Raw genomic sequence first — 17,545 nt, 5'->3', positions numbered from 1 at the left:
TCCTCTGTTAATTTTGTAAAATGTGCGTTATTATTTTATTGTTCTGAATTAAGACTTTTTCACTGGACCCAAACAAACAAACAACAACTGTGTTTAAAAACAAAACCAATGATACGGCTCTCCCTATAAGATTCCCTATGAATAACTGATTTGTTAATTTGTTATTCATATAGTATTTTAATTTTACACACTTTTTAAGCAGGATAAATTTGTATGCAGAATTCATTTGTGTCATATTCTGATGTCAGAAATAATACACAATTGTTTGTGCGATGCATTATGGATATTTGAGTTTAAGGCTTTAATTGCATTGCAAAAACACATTTTTATTGGTAAGTATTTTAAGTATTTTTAAGAAAAAAAGATTTGCAGGTAAATACATTTTTTAGGAGTTATTGTAGTTGTTAAATGTTATAATATTAAGTCAATGAAGAATTAATTATGGAGGTTTGGAGATTAGATTTTTAGTAATTTTATCTCTCTTTTATCAGTTTCTTCATAGGGAATGTTACAGGAAAGAGGAGCCGCAGGAGGAAGAGTGTGAAACAGTAAATAAAGAGGAGTGAATTCAGATTAAACTCCTCCCCCTCAGCTGTAAACCTGTGTAAACACGTCTCTGGAGGTTTGGTAAAGTGGTGGAACGAGTCCGGAATGTTAGTTTTTCTTATTGGGACGAGTCTAAAGGCCTGAACACATTAAATAACTGATCAATAATCAATATATTAACCCTTTTTACAGAATATGGAAATATACACACTCAAAAGAATGGAATCACTGTTTATAATAGCCCACTATTATCTATACTGTATGTGAAATATTCAATTCAAATTTCAATTAAAATAAAATTATACAGCTAAAATCACTGAATTATAAAATAAAATTAATTTTTAATTTTGTTCACATGGGATTATTAAAAAGTAGGAAATCAGGTATAATTATATAATTCTACAAAACTTAAAACTGAATTATTTTTCTTAATCACACTCAATTTAGTAGCTGGATATGATTAAGTTACTTACTTTGTTACTTTATTCAATCAGTATAGACATTAAACGTTAAAAGTATTTTATTATAATTTATTACTAAGTAAACTGTTTACTCTTTTAAGTCATTTTAAATATAGAAAGTAATTTTACTGACAGATAATTTAAAAAATCGGCAAAATCAAATTAGTTAAAATAAATGACTATCTTTTAATCTTACACTGACTACAAATTTTGGACTATTTAAGATTATTTTACTTGCTGGATATTTTCTCCATATCATTTGAGTCACTTTTTATCACTTTTTTTTAGTAACAGTTTTGTAATTTTATCTTACACTTTTTATTAAAAGTGTTTTACTAAACTTGCATACTCTATAACTATTTGCATATTTATCTCAGTTAAATAATCAAATACATAAATCCTGATGTAAGCTTAATTATCTGCCAGTAGAATAAAACAAAAAGTAGATAAAATCACTTCTAAGCTTTACAAAAAGTTAAAACAGTGATTCCAAAATTTTTTAATTGTGTGTTTACAGTCGCATCGAGTCTCGCTCGGTCTGTCCAGGTCTTTAGACGAGTGTGTGTGCTTTAGCATTAGCAGTGTCGTTATGTTTGCGGACAGTTAGCATCACCGGCAGTTACCGTAACATTTGCGGACAGGTAGCATTAGCAGTGTCGTTACATTTACGGACGGTTGCTGTCAGCAGAGTCGGCATGTTTGCGGAACGGTTACTGTCAGCATTGTTGGGTGGTTTCCTTTTGCAGAGGCGCTACGTTTGCGGACAGTTACTTTTAGCAGTGTTGAGACATTTGCGGACGGTTACCGTCAGCAAAGACATTACGCTTGCGAACAGTTAGCGTCAGCATTGTTACATTTTTGGACGGTTACCATCCGCAAAGTCTTGTGGACAGTTCAGTTACTGTCAGCAGTGTCGTTACATTTGCGGATGGTTACCGTCAGCAGATTCATTAAGTATGCAGACAATAACTGTCACCAGAATCGTTACATTTGCGGACGATTACCATCAGAAGTGTTGTTACATTTTCGAACGGGTAGCATCAGCAGAGTCGTTATGTTTGTGGACGGTTACCATCAACAGTGTCAATACATTTGCAGATGGTTAGTATCAGCAGAACCGTAATGTTTGTGGATGGTTACCGTCAGCAGAGTCCTTACATTTGCGAACAGGTAGCGTCAGCATTGTTATGTTTGTGGACGGTTACCCTCAGCAGTGTGGTAACGATTGCGGGCAGTTAGCATCAGAAGTGTCATTATGTTTGTGGACGCTTACCGTCAGCAGAAACTCTACGTTTGCAGACGGTTAGCGTCCAGTCGTGTCTTGTGTTAAGTTAAGGTTATCAGTCCCAGAATGCTTTCTCTCGCTCGGCAGTATCGCTATTGATCTGGACGTGAAGGAATGCGTAGGTCATCGTGGGTCGCTCCGTTGGTCCGGTCGGGTCAGTTTCCCCCCAGGATGCCGGTGACGGAGTTGGGGAAGCTCATGCTGGGGCGGGGCATGTTGGGATTGGTGGGGGAGGCGGCGCCGGAGCTGTCGCGGTCGGCGTGGGCGTGATGGTCCCTGCGGCCGCTGTACTGACCGATAAACGATCCGTCTTCGTTAAACTGGATGTCCACGCTGTCGCCGTACTCGGCCAGGCTGTCGTCGCTGCCGCGCTTGCTGTCCGGACAGAGCGACGGCTGGCTGATGGAGCGCTTCTCGTCGTTATCACTGCTGAACACGGGAAGAGTATCGATTTCACACAAACATCACAGTTACCTCACAATCTCACAAACATTATTTCAAAAAAATCCCAGACAGCATGTCTCCTATAGTGTTGCTGGGTGGTTGAGATGGTATCCTAGGTGTTTACTATGGTATTGCTTAATGGTTCATATGACATCCTACGTGATACATGATTTATATGATATCCTAGGGGTTCACTACGGTGTTGCTAAGTTATTTGCTGAGTGGTTGACATGGTATCCTAGGTGTTTGCTATGGTATTGCTGAAACGGTCATATGGTATCCTAGGTGTTCACTACAGTGTTGCTAAGTTGTTTGCTATGGTGTTGCTGAGTGGGTGATATGGTATCCAAGGTGCTTGCTATGGTATTGCTTAAAGACTAATACGGTATCCTAGATGTTTGCTATTGTGTTACTGAGTGATTGATATGGTATCCTAGGTGCTTCCTACTGTGTTCCTAGGTGGTTGATATGGTATCCAAGGTGTTTGCTATGGTGTTGCTGAGTGATTGATATGGCATCCTAGGTGTTTGCTATGGTGTTGCTAAATGGTTGATACGGTATCCTAGGTGTTTTCTATGGTGTTGCTGAGTGGTTGTTATGGTATCCTAGGTGTTTGCTATGATATTGCTGATGATATTGCTGTGAGACTGATATGGTATCCTAGGTATTTGCTATGGTGTTGCTGAGTGGTTGCTATGTTCTCCAATGTGTTTGTTATGGTATTGCTAAATAGTTCATATGGTATCCTAGGTGCTGAATGGTTCATATGGTCTCCTAGATGTTTGCTATGGTGTTGCTGAGTGGTTGATATGGACTCACCTTTCCAGTGATCTGCATCGTGAAAGCATTTGGGAGAGTAAAAATGATCATTGGCTAAATTTCAGACATAACATATAAAGAATACAGTAGCGATAGGGCTAATTACCCTGTACAGACAACAATCACAACAACAATAAGTAACAGTTAAATGGTTGATATGGTATTCCAGGTGTTTGTTATTGTGCTGTTAAGTGGTTATTATGGTATCCCGGGTGTTCATTATGGTGTTGCTAGGCAGTTGATTTTTTATCCCAGTTTTTTCCCTAAGTATGGTGTTGCTAAGTGGTTAATATGGTATCCTGGGTGTCCATTATGGTGTTGCAAAGTGGTTAATATGGTGTTTATTAAGTTGTTGCTGAGTGGTTGATATGTCTCTTAAGGTGTCCCATGTGGTTCTTATGGTGTGGTTACTGTGGTTCCCTACTTGGTTGTTTGGGTGTTTTTGTAAATGTGTATCATTGTCACATAAGAAAGGTGTACATTTGCATCCCATTCATTTCAATAAGAAAAGAATCTGTAATAATCCAGTTGCTAGGTTACGCTGGAATCACACAGTGACATCACCCGACTCACCTGTACTCTCCAAATGCCTCGTCTTTCATTGGTCGAGCATCTGAGTCCACCTGACCTTCCTCTTTATCTTTTACTGCAAACAAACATACAAACTTTATTATTTATTACAGGAAGATCTTCTACAGCCAGGGAACCATGGGAAGGACAAGTGTAGCTGAGTGGTTTACATGGTATTCAGGTGTTTGCTATGGTGTTGCTGAGTGGCAGATATGATATTCCATATCAGCTAAGTGGTTAATATGGTATTCAGGTGTTTGCTATGGTGTTGCTGAGTGGCTGATACGGTATTCCATATCTTCTGAGTGGTTGATATGGTATTTAGGTGTTTGCTATGTGTTGCTGAGTGGCTGATATGGTATTCCATATCTTCTGAGTGGTTGATTTGGTATTCAGGTGTGTGCTATGATGTAGCTGAGTGGCTGATATGGTATTCCGGTGTTTGCTATGGTGTTGCTAAATGGGTGATATGGTACTCTATGCATTTGCTACGGTGTTGCTGAGTGGCGGATGTGGTATTCCAAGTGTTTGCTATGGTGTAGGTGGTGGCTGATATGGCATTTAGGTGTGTACTATGGTGTTGCTGACTGGTTGACCTGGTATTACATATCAGCTGAGTGGTTGATATGGTATTCAGGTGTGTGCTATGGTGTTGCTGAGTGGTTGATATGGTATTCTAGGTTTTTGATGTGCTGTTCTTGAGTGGTTGAAATGGTATTTAGGTGTTTTCTATGGTGTTGCAAGGATTCAAGGATTCAAGGACATTTCACATCACATGTGGTACATGAGATGGAACAAAATTTTATTCTCACTTTACAAACATAGAGCAATTTTAAAATAGATAAATATAAAGACAAAGTAAAATAGAATAAAATGCAGTAAGATAAATATACAGAATAATATAAAGGAGTAGGGAAGTAACTGCAAATTTAAGTTGAAAGTGTAAATTGCTATAGCAGCATGATGATGTTGATGATGGTGCGAGGATATCAACAACATGAAAAGTGAAGGTACCTGTCATTCTCTCCTGAAGATCACTCAATCTCTGCACGGATATCGCAGTGTCTCTCTGACATATCCTCAACTAAATCTCTCAAAGACTGAACTTCTGGTCATACCAGCAAAACCATCTTTTCAATACAACTTCTCTATAAGCATCGACTCTCTCTCACCCACAAAGGTTGCTATAGGAACCTGGGTGTTCTGGTTGATGATCAGCTCTCCTTCACGCACCATGTGGCCTCAGTTGCTCGATCCTGCCGCTTCGCGCTTTATAACATCAGAAAAATTAGACAGTTTCTGACGCAACAGGCCACCCAACCCAGCTCCTCCAATGAACGTCGCCTCGCTTTACCCAACAAACACTCACACAAAGCAATCCAGACTGTTCTCATACAGAGTTCCCCAATGGTGGAACAAACTACCTTCCACTACCAGATCAGGAGAATCTCTCACTATCTTTAATAAACTCCTGAAGACAGAGCTCTTCAAAGAGCACTTACTCTCCTAACACCTCTAACTAACTACCTTCTACTACCAGATCAGGAGAATCTCTCACTATCTTTAATAAACTCCTGAAGACTGAGCTCTTCAAAGAGCTCTTACTCTCCTAACACCTCTAACTAACTACCTTCTACTACCAGATCAGGAGAATCTCTCACTATCTTTAATAAACTCCTGAAGACAGAGCTCTTCAAAGAGCACTTACTCTCCTAACACCTCTAACTAACTACCTTCTACTACCAGATCAGGAGAATCTCTCGCTATCTTTAATAAACTCCTGAAGACAGAGCTCTTCAAAGAGCTCTTACTCTCCTAACACCTCTAACTAACTACCTTCCACTACCAGATCAGGAGAATCTCTCACTATCTTTAATAAACTCCTGAAGGCAGAGCTCTTCAAAGAGCACTTACTCTCCTAACACCTCTAACTAACTACCTTCTACTACCAGATCAGGAGAATCTCTCACTATCTTTAATAAACTCCTGAAGACAGAGCTCTTCAAAGAGCATTTACTCTCCTAACACCTCTAACACACTAACTACTTCTAACCTCATTTCCTTCTTCCCCTCCTTCACTTCTCTATCCCCTTATTTCCCTTCGACCTCCTTTAAGCCCTATCTAAAAATGTTTTACCTTTAACTTCTTTTACTTTTGTACTCACCTGAGTATTTGCCTCCTCTGCTTCGTTTGATGAAGCAGAGAATGAGGAGGATGAGCAACAGCAGAACCACGGCGCTGATCAGCCCAATAAACCAGCCTTGAGACGCAAACCCGTTCTGCACCTCCGACAGTCCTGAGAGAGAGAGAGAACGAGAGAAAAGCAGATAAATCGGTTATATTATCTTAATAATAACAACCTGAAACGTATTCACTTGTGTAAGTTGAGATGGGTTATTAGGCGTCAATTAAAATTAATAATAATAATAAAAACACAAGACTCATCTCAGGGTAGTGGTTTCTTACAGGGTACAGGAAGTTCCTCAACCAGCTCTCAAGAAAAACACATTAAAAATGACAGATCTTGCAATATAAAGAGGTTTTTAATAAATCACACAGATATATAAAAAATATAGGAGTAAATATACGATTTACGAGAGATAAACCTCTCGATTAACTCAAAGAACTGTTTGTTTACACAGGAGCACAAAAAAATCCCTGGGTTTAGAGACTCCTCCCTCATCTCAAATTTAAAAATGGGAGGAGTAGTTTGAGAGGGGCACTGGGTGATGTATGGGTTTAGAGGCGGGGCATGAGGCAGAGCTGATTGGGCTGAGGTACAGTAGTGTGCCTCTGATAGCGGTAGTGAGACGCAGATGATTGGACGTCAGCAGGTGGGCGGTATTATTGATTGATTGATGTATTGATTTGCATATTGTGATGATGTGTCTGCGTACCAAAGTAGATGGAAACATCATCCACACCTATAGCAAAGCTGAAAATTAAATGAATTTAAACAAAGGAAATGATTAATGAAAAATAAATCAACATAATCTCAACATAACCAAACAATATATGATACCCCAAATAATGAACAATAAAATAGAATCAAAAACGGATGTAATTAAAGTTCTACTTCTAAATAGATTACATTACTAACTTTCACTTGAGTTTTAACACATATATACGTTTGAATTAGTGATGTGATTTAATATTTTGGAGACTATTACACTTCTTTTTAATTAAAAAAAAATAATAATAAAAAATAATTTAATTTTGCTATATATTTTCGTCTTGGGAGTTCAGATAAGACTAGATCCTCAGAATTTGGCTACAAAGCCAGAATTGAATCCAGAGCTTTAAAACCTTTTTAGATAAATGAATCTTATTTCTCTGTTTTAAAGAAATAACACGAGCCTAAACCCTCAAATTGCAGCAACAATTGATAATAATAACGTTTCCTGGTGTTTTATATACAGTAAGTACATTAAAATGGAAGTTCAGATGTCCTGCAGGACTGTCTTTAGTCCTGAAGGTGGCACTGTGGTACCATCATTATTGGGAAGGGAGGTACACATTAGGGCTGCACGATAACGGAAAAATTTTACATTGCAAATGTTCTTTTTTTTGCTGTTATATATCCCGATATTAAAAAATGCAGGGTGCATGACATCACCAGCCTCACCCCCACCTTAGCGCTACTGTCTCGTGTAAGGACCAATCAAGAGCTGAGTCAGCGCAGAGCTCTCAAAACCAGAGAAAAACAGCAAAACAACAGTAATCAGCCCTTTAATCAGCATTTTTTTTGTCTTTTTAAAAGGTAAATAAGATTAAGAATATGTTTTTTCTGGGATTAAAAGTGTGAATTCAGCTGTAACTGGAAATATCTGCACTGATATACTGTGCTGCACTGAGGAGCACAGCTTTACACACAAGCTCATTTTTACAAGCACGTGTCCAACCTCATGTTTACTCCTCCCCCTCCCCCTCACGCATCTCAGGCAGCAGCAGCCTTTCACTCACAGACACAGAGACAGCGCTGTGTATCTACTTCTTCTTGTGTCAAGAAACAAAACATTGCAACATGACCTGTTTGATTTAATTGCCTTAAAGTGATATTGCACGTCCTGCGATGTGATTATTGTCCATGCGCATATCGCCATGACGATATATCGTGCAGCCCTAAAGCAGGATAGGAGAACAAACCACATTCTTCCTTTACAGATTTATGCTTTTATGACTTTATAACTTTAATCCCGTTTGTTTAAAAGTCACTTTTTGGTGTTATCAGACTTGCTGATTCCCTCCGGATGTTGTGTGAGAGATTTTTCCCAGGAAAGTAAAATATTTAGGAGATGGGGACGGTGTGTGTTTGTGTCTCTCAGGAGGCTGGATTAATCCATAACCTTAGTCTTCTACAAAAGAGAGAAAGAGAGAGAGACTCAAAATATTCACTCTTTAACTCACTAATTTAATAATTAATTAATTAATTCAGTAATTGACTGAAGGACTGAGGCAGCCAGTGAGTTAGTGAGTTAGTGAGTTAGTCTGTGGGCCCTAGTTTAGTGATCCATAGCGTATTGGTGAATAGCGTATTGTGCCGCTGGATTTAGGGGCGTGAGGGTGCAAAAAGTACTTGCGCGAGCATTTTTTCAAGGCGTGAAAATAAATAGTTGCCGGGGTGTAAAATAGCAAAGAGCACCACAACGCGACATACACGGAGTGTACGATAAAGCCCTGTGAATTAGTCAGCCAGTAACTGAGAGAGTCTGTGAGTGAGATTGTGAGACAATGTGTCAGATCATCAATAAGTGAGTCTGTGAGTCAATTAGTCAGTTATTGAGTGAGTCAGTTGGTGAATCGTTAAATCAGACACTAAGCGAATTAGTTATTCAGTCAGTGAGTAAATAATTTGACTTATTAGGTCAACCAGTAAATGAGTTAGTTGGTGGGTCAGTTATTCAGTAACTGACTGGGTCAGTGAGTAAGCCAGTGAGACGGTGGGTCAGTGAGGTCGTCTGTGAGTCAGTCAGTCAGTCAGTCATTTGATGAATCATTGGGTCAGCCACTTAGTGAATTAGTTATTCAGTCAGTGAGTGAATGATTTGACTGGTCAGGTCAACCAGTGAGTGAGTTAGTCTGTGGGTCAGTGAGTCACTGATTGAGTCAGTGGGTCAGTGAGTGAGTCTGTGAGTCAATCAGTCATTCACTGAGAGAGTCAGTGAGTGAGCTTGTGAGTCTGTGTGTCAGTTAATCAGTATGTCACTGAGTTTGTGAGTCTGTCATCCAGTTATTGAGTGAGTCAGTTGGTGAATTGTTGAGTCAGACAATAAGTGAATTAGTTATTCAGTCAGTAAGTGAATAATTTAACTGGTTAGGTCAACCAGTGAGCGAGTTAGTCGATGGGTCAGTCAGTCACTGATTCAGAGTCAGATGGTAAATCGTTGAGTCAGACACTAAGTGAATTAGTTAATCAGTCAGTCAGTCAGTCAGTAACTGTGTCAGTCAGTGAGTCAGTAAGTGAATAATTTGACTGGTTAGGTCAACCAGTGAACGAGTTAGTCGATAGGTCAGTCAGTCACTGATTGAGTCAGTGGGTCACTGATTGATTCAGTAAGTCAATCAGTCAGTAATTGAGTCAGTCAGTTGGTGAATTGTTGAGTCAGACACTCAGTCAGTAATTGCATCAGTCAGTAAGTCGTTAAGTAAATCAGAGTTAATTATTGAGTGAAATAATTGATTGATTGGTTCAGCCAGTGAGTGAGTTAGTCAGTGGTGCAGTCAGTGACTGTGTCAGTGGGTTTGTGTGTGTGTGTGTGTGTGTGTGTGTGTTAGGCTCATACTCGGCCCGTTGGTCTGTAGTCCCTGGGTCCAGTAGGTGATGTTCTTGTGTCGGATCTCCAGCACGTACTCGGTTCCAGACTGCAGACCCTGCAGCTCGTAGAACGCCTGAGTGGAGTTCACCTGCTCTGACTCCTCCCACTCACCTCCAGCTAAACACACACACAGTAATACAGTATTAAATATACACAGTAATACTAATATACTGTATGTATTGTATTGTATTTATATTTAGTGCTAACAGGCTACGCTATGCTCACCGCTCTTCCTCAGGTAATGGATGGTGAATCCCACGTTTCGGTGCCGGTGACCCGGAACCCAGCTCAGGTTTACTGACGTTTCCCCCACGGTCGCATTCACATAGTTCGGCGGTTCTGAATCAAAAACAGACCAACTGTCTCAGACTGCCTTCACTGAGTTTAACTTCAAACATAAATGTATTTTATTGAGATTTTAACTCTCTTGTTATGTTTTAGGTCAATTTAACCCCAATTTTTAAAAGTTAGAAGATCTAGAAAAAATGTTAAAAGTATTTTTTCAGTATTAATCTTCTTCTGCTTGCCTAAAGTAATTAGTATAATCAGTATATAATATAAAAATGGGTTATCTCACAAATTTAAAACCACCTCCTGCAAAAACTAAAACTAAAAATTTTAATATTATGTTTCAGTGTTATGTAAAACTATTGTGTTTTATATGTTGGTCCTTCAAATGTAATAAAGTAGTCAATAAAAAGGAAAAAGTCTGCACATGTATTTTTTTTATAAAAAACGAGTAAATTATCAAAATTATTTGATTATTATATTTAGGGGTCTCTGAGTAAAACGGACTGAAACAATCCTTAATCCTTAATCTTTATAAACAGTATTTTTCGGTGCATTATGTGACACTAGTAAGGAATAGGGGTGTTATCATGTTTTCCTTCTAAATCAATTAAGCTAAGCTAAGAAAACAAACTGTATTTTTTTAAAAGAGTGCTGTATATTAATCTACACAGATTTCTCTTCTGTTTCTCTACAGTTTATTTGGGTGAAAAAAAGTGATTTAGTTTATTTACAGTACAGCGCTGTCTGACATACTCGCCTCTGAATGGTGAAAGAGCTAGAGCTCTTAGCGCTGTGGTTAGCGGCTAATGCTAATACTGCTCCATCCTTAGTGCTGGAGAACTAAACTGACTGAAACTTTACTGCTCCTTAATACCTGACTGATAGAATTCATACATAAGGAGCACCGGATTATAAGGAACTCTGATGATTTTGGGGAAAATTAAAGGATTTTAAGTGCAGCTTATAGTCCAGAAAATACTGTACATCCAATGCACCACTGTGGGATACCACGTGTACCACAGTTTGAGAACTGGATGATGTAAAGCTGCAGATTTACCTCCATCCAGCAGGGTGGTGGCGTTGACCTTGGCCTCCTCTCCAAGTCCTGCGTGGGTTTCAGCTCTCAGACTGAAGAAGTATCGGCTCTGTGAGTCCAGATTATCCAGAGTGTAGTTGTTCAAACTCGGATCATGAATGGTTACCATCTGCACTTCACTGGGACTGCCATCTACCCCTAATTACAAAATACCAAATACAGCCATTTAATTACATTCAAAAACTACAATTACAGACTTACAATTACAGACTTACAACAATTGAGAAAATACAGTGTAACATAATGTTTGGTTAGTAGAACGTTTTCTGTTTATCTGGATGTTGTTACAACGTTTTTATTTAATGTATTTAAATGTTCTGGTGACGTCACTGCAAAACGTCACTTGTTTCTGATAAAGTGGCCGGTGCGGTGTTTCTGATAAAGTGGCCGGTGCAGTATGGTGCGGTGTGGTGCGTGTACCCTGGGCCTGGTAGTGCAGGACGTATCCTCTCAGGACGCCGTTGGGTTTGTGAGGGTGATTCCAGTGCAGAGAGAGTTTAGTCTGAGACGGACTCTCACACCTCAGATCAGTCGGTGCTCCGGGAACTGAAACACAAACATTTATACATTTATCCATCCATCAAAAAAGAGGAAATATCAGGGTTATTATTTCATTCCTATTTTTTTTCCCATTTAGTGCAGTGTCTATTTTTTTGTTTCTGCACTTTACAATCAGAAATTTGAAATATGAAAATCTTTTCTAGAGTTTCTGATTTGTTTTTTGTTACAATATGAAAAAGAAAAATAGAAATTTCCTGAAATTAAAATTTCCGTCGGGATCAATAAAGTATTTGTCTGTTTATCTACATATCCGTCTGTCTGTCTGTCTATATATTTGTACATCTGTCTGTCTGTCTACCTGTCCAACTATCTATCTATCTGTCTGTCTAACTAACTAACTAACTAACTAACTGTCTGTCTGTCTGTCTGTCTGTCTGTCTGTCTAACTATCTATCTATCTATCTATCTATCTATCTATCTGTCTGTCTGTCTGTCTGTCTGTCTGTCTGTCTGTCTGTCTGTCTGTCTGTCTGTCTGTCTGTCTGTCTGTCTAACTATCTATCTATCTATCTATCTATCTATCTATCTATCTATCTATCTATCTATCTGTCTGTCTGTCTGTCTGTCTGTCTGTCTATCTATCTATCTATCTATCTATCTATCTATCTATCTATCTATCTGTTTATTTTTTCAATTTTCCTAAAATTTTAATTTCATTCAGGATCAGTAGTATCTGTCTGTCTGTCTACATGTCCAACTATCTATTTATTTATCTATCTATCCGTCTGTCTGTATATTTGTATATCTATCTATCTGTCTGCCTGTCTGTTTGTCTATGTATCTATCTGTTTATTTATTTCAATTTTCCTGAATTTTAAATTTAATTTGAGATCAATAAAGTATGTCTATCTGTTGATCTCATTTAAACTCCCTCAACTACACCAACACAATCTGAAAGTCCATTCCACCTTAAAAAGTGAAGTAGTTACTTGCTTAAGCTTAAGTGATTCCAAGTTGAGTTCTTAAAAGTTTCAGTTCCACCTTAAATGCTGCCACTATATTCACACGGTCACACTAACACCAGATTATTTGATGCTGTAATTTATGCTTTATGCACCGATTCAATTTAATCCTGCACCATTTAAGGTGGCACAATGCTGCTACACTGGCTTCTTTTTCCTCTGTTCCACCTTAAATAATGAAGTGAGTTAAATTCAAACGCTGCGACCGGGTTTCTGAATGGTAGAGCTATTCCACGTTAAATTCTACATCTGCAATTTTAGCTGTGTTCAGATTGGTGTGAATCTCGGGTGGTGGGCGGGCCTTACCTCCTTCAGGTGTGTTGAAATGAACAGGATCAGAGGGAGGCCCCTCCCCTTTGCTGTTGTGGGCGGTGATTGACAGCTGGTAGTTGGAGTAGTACTCCAATCCGCTCACGATCTTCTCCTCTTTCTCGTCTCTGAGAACATCGATCTCCCAGCTCTCCTCTCTCGACCTCTCCAGCAAGCGCTTCCTGTTACCGTGATGCTCCTGATGAGGACCCAGTCTCTTCAGGTGTATCTATACACACAAATATATACAGTTAATTACAGGTAGACACTCTCACTGATCACTGACTTTATTAATGTTTTTTGGGTTTAATAATCTAATGTTATATAGACTTAATTACAGGTAGACACTCTTCTCTCACTGATCACTGACTTTATTCTTTATTTTTATTTGGGTTTAGTATTCTAATGTTATATAGAGTTAATTACAGGTAGACACTCTCACTGATCACTGACTTTATTAATGTTTATTTGAGTTTAGTATTCTAATGTTATATAGAGTTAATTACAGGTAGACACTCTCACTGATCACTGACTTTATTTGTGTTTATTTGGGTTTAGTTTTCTAATGTTATATAGAGTTAATTACAGGTAGACACTCTATGCTCACTGATCACTGACTTTATTAATGTTTTTTGGGTTTAATAATCTAATGTTATATAGACTTAATTACAGGTAGATACTCTCACCGATTACTGACTTTATTCTTTATGTTTTTTGGGTTAATATACTAATGTTATATAGACTTGATTACAGGTAGACACTCTTCTCTCACTGATCACTGACTTTATTCTTTATGTTTATTTGGGTTTATTATTCTAATGTTATATAGAGTTAATTACAGGTAGACACTCTCACTGATCACTGACTTTATTTGTGTTTATTTGGGTTTAGTATTCTAATGTTATATAGACTTAATTACAGGTAGACACTCTTCTCTCACTGATCACTGACTTTATTCTTTATGTTTATTTGGGTTTAGTATTCTAATGTTATATAGAGTTAATTACAGGTAGACACTCTCACTGATCACTGACTTTATTAATTTTTATTTGGGTTTAGTATTCTAATGTTATATAGAGTTAATTACAGGTAGACACTCTCACTGATCACTGACTTTATTTGTGTTTATTTGGGTTTAGTATTCTAATGTTATATAGAGTTAATTACAGGTAGACACTCTCACTGATCACTGACTTTATTAATGTTTATTTGGGTTTAGTATTCTAATGTTATATAGAGTTAATTACAGGTAGACACTCTATGCTCACTGATCACTGACTTTATTTGTGTTTATTTGGGTTTAGTTTTCTAATGTTATATAGAGTTAATTACAGGTAGACACTCTCAGTGATCACTGACTTTATTAATGTTTATTTGGGTTTAGTATTTTAATGTTATATAGAGTTAATTACAGGTAGACACTCTCACTGATCACTGACTTTATTTGTGTTTATTTGGGTTTAGTATTCTAATGTTATATAGAGTTAATTACAGGTATATAGTCTTCAAGAATTTCCCCCGGGGATCAATAAAGTATCTATCTATCTATCTCAGTATGTACCTTATAGCCCAGCAGGTGTCCCCGTACAGACTCTCGGTCCACAGCGGTCCAGGTGATGGTGACGGCGGTGTCGTTATACTGATTCACTGCTACTCCAGTAGGCGGCTTCAGAGGAGCTTGGATGGGGTGAAGAAGGGAAAACAGAAGACGACACGTTTATAGACGTTTTAACAAAACTAATAAACCAATAAAACTATTCTATTAGTTCTAAAACTACAGACATTTTCTTAAATGTATATTATATATATATATATATATATATAACTATAACTATAATAAAAATTTACAGAAACATTTTAATGCATTCCTATAGGAGTGTTTTGACCACAATTATAGTTCACAAATCATAAAACTGTGTTATTAATTCTATTATTGTTCTAAATTTCGCAGCTATAACTATAAAAAAGATATAAAAATGTGACCTATAGAGACGTTAGAATTTTGGGTTTAAAGTTTGCAGACACATTTTAGTGCATTCCTATAGGAGCGTTTTGCCTTAAAATACGTAATATACAGTGCCTTGCAAAAGTATTCAGCCTCCTTGAACTTTTCAACCTTTTGCCACATTTCAGGCTTCAAACATAAAGATATTAAATTTATCTTCCAACAAGACAATGATCCAAAACATAAAGCAAAATCTACAATGGAATGTATTAACGCAAGGGGCTGAATAATATTGCATGCCCCACTTTTCAGTTTTTTATTTCTAAAAAAAAAAAGTTTAAAACATCCAATAAATTTCGTTCCACGTCACGATTGTGTCCCACTTGTTGTTGACACTGTATGTACGTGTATGTGAGGTGTACTTTTCCCGTCGTTACGATAGCAAAGACACGTACTGTCTTCTCCCGAGTGTCCGAGTTTGGGGGCGGGGCTCGGGCCGTGTCCCAGGTCGTTGAGCGCCTGCACTTTGATCTCGAAGGCGCTGAAGGTGTCGGTGTTGTTTACGGTGAAGGGGGGGTGGGACACGAAGTCCTCGTTCCATTTGGGTCCCTGTCCTGCCGCCTGACGCCACATCACCTTATACCTGAACCCGGGTCCATTAAAGTGCCTCCGGTCCACTTCCTGAAACACACAGGAAACAGGAAATCAGACAGGAAGCTGGAGTTATTTCCTGTTTTATGAAAAATAATGAAATGTTCTGAGTTTATCTCAGTTTTCTGCGTACCTCCCACGTGATCACCATGCTCTTCGGATCGGTGGACTCACTTCTGACGCTCCCAGGGTTCTTATCAGGTTCTGTACAGAGAGGGAAATAACAACGTATGGGGTTGATATGGTATTGTACTTGCTGAAGGTATGGTTGATATGGTATCGTACTTGCTGTAGGTGTGGTAGATATGGCATCGTACTTGCTGTAGGTGTGGTAGATATGGCATCGTACTTGCTGGAGGTGGGGTTGATATGGTATCGTACTTGCTGAAGGTATGGTTGCTATGGTATCGTACTTGCTGAAGGTATGGTTGCTATGGTATCGTACTTGCTGGAGGTATGGTTGATATGGTATCGTACTTGCTGGAGGTATGGTTGATATGGCATCGTACTTGCTGGAGGTGTGGTTGATATGGTATTGTACTTGTTGGAGGTTTGGCAAGTGATTTATATGGTATTGTATGTGCTGGATGTGTGGTTGATATGGTATCGTACTTTCTGGAGGTGTGGTTGACATGGTATTGTATATACTGGAGGTGTGGTTGATATGGTATCATACTTGCTGGAGGTGTGGTGTGTGGTTGATATGGTATCTTATTTACAGGAGGTGTGGTGTGTGCATGATATGGTATCTTATTTACAGGAGGTGTGATTAATATGGTTTTGTACCATGAAAAGTGGTTTATATGGTATTATATTTGCTAGAGATGTAAATGATATGCTATCGTTTATACTGGAGGTGTGGTTGATACAATATTGTATATGCTGGAGGTGTGATTGGTATGGTATTGTACTTGCTGGAGGTTTGGTGTGAGGTTGAGATATGGTATAATTTTATTGGAGGTGTGGTTGATATGGTATAATTTATTGGAGGCGTGGTTGATATGGTATTGTATATGCTGGAGGTGAGATTGATATGGTATCGTTTATACTGAAGGTGTGTTGATATGTATCGTACTTGCTGTGGATGTGGTTGATATGCTATCATATATATTGGAGGTGTGGTTGATATGGTATCGTTTATACTGGAGATGTGGTTTATACTGTATCGTATATACTGGAGGTGAGGTTGATATGGTATCGTTTATACTGGAGATGTGGTTTATACTGTATCGTATATACTGGAGGTGAGGTTGATATGGTATCGTTTATACTGGAGATGTGGTTTATACTGTATCGTATATACTGGAGGTGAGGTTGATATGGTATCCTATTTGCTGAAGGTGTGGTTTATATAGTATTGCATATACTATAGGTGTGGTTGATATGGTATAGTATATGTTGGATGTGTGGTTGATATGGTATCGTATATACTGTAGGTGTGGTTGATATGGTATTGTATATACTGGAGGTGGTTGATACGGTATCATACTTGCTGGAGGTGTGGTATATGACTCTGACGGCAGGCTGAAGTCGCTGGTGCCGATGTGGTTGACGGCGGTCACTCTGAAGTTGTAGGTGCAGAAGGGTAGCAGGGGTATCTCCAGGTGGTTCATTTCTGCAGACACTCGCTTCACCTCGCTCAGGCCGTGCATCTCCTCTCTCACCTCGATCACGTACTCTGTAGAACCACAAAGACAGAGTGTTAGATGTGCAAAAGTATTGAGAGACGTGTTTATTCACAGTTTTTATTTTTAAAGGGAATTAAATAGTTTATCCTGTTTTTGTTGA

At 38.4% G+C, this 17,545-nt stretch overlaps 1 protein-coding gene across 6 annotated transcripts in view; it reads right to left on the bottom strand.

The window, feature by feature from the left end:
- Window positions 1-17,545, bottom strand: part of l1camb (L1 cell adhesion molecule, paralog b) — a 90,713-nt gene continuing 73,168 nt past the window's right edge. For 4 of the 6 annotated variants that reach the window (XM_049462867.1, XM_049462871.1, XM_049462868.1 and 1 more), the window contains 13 exons: window positions 17,247-17,435; window positions 15,891-15,961; window positions 15,562-15,787; window positions 14,723-14,838; window positions 13,159-13,390; window positions 11,750-11,875; window positions 11,291-11,467; window positions 10,168-10,281; window positions 9,910-10,059; window positions 6,291-6,422; window positions 4,129-4,201; window positions 3,556-3,567; window positions 1-2,721 (listed from right to left, as the gene is read on the bottom strand). In XM_049462867.1, the coding sequence (XP_049318824.1) occupies window positions 2,448-2,721; window positions 3,556-3,567; window positions 4,129-4,201; window positions 6,291-6,422; window positions 9,910-10,059; window positions 10,168-10,281; window positions 11,291-11,467; window positions 11,750-11,875; window positions 13,159-13,390; window positions 14,723-14,838; window positions 15,562-15,787; window positions 15,891-15,961; window positions 17,247-17,435 (1,892 nt within the window). In that variant the 3' untranslated portion in view covers window positions 1-2,447. Of the gene's footprint in view, window positions 2,722-3,555; window positions 3,568-4,128; window positions 4,202-6,290; window positions 6,423-7,631; window positions 8,482-9,909; window positions 10,060-10,167; window positions 10,282-11,290; window positions 11,468-11,749; window positions 11,876-13,158; window positions 13,391-14,722; window positions 14,839-15,561; window positions 15,788-15,890; window positions 15,962-17,246; window positions 17,436-17,545 lie in introns of those variants that run through there. The other 2 variants (XM_049462870.1, XM_049462872.1) reach the window with 2 other exon arrangements.

The sequence above is a fragment of the Astyanax mexicanus genome, chromosome 13, assembly GCF_023375975.1.
Source record: "Astyanax mexicanus isolate ESR-SI-001 chromosome 13, AstMex3_surface, whole genome shotgun sequence".
Taxonomy (NCBI): Eukaryota; Metazoa; Chordata; class Actinopteri; order Characiformes; family Acestrorhamphidae; genus Astyanax; species Astyanax mexicanus.
Note: the sequence above shows the minus strand (reverse complement) of the source record. Positions and strands in the feature narration are given on the sequence as shown.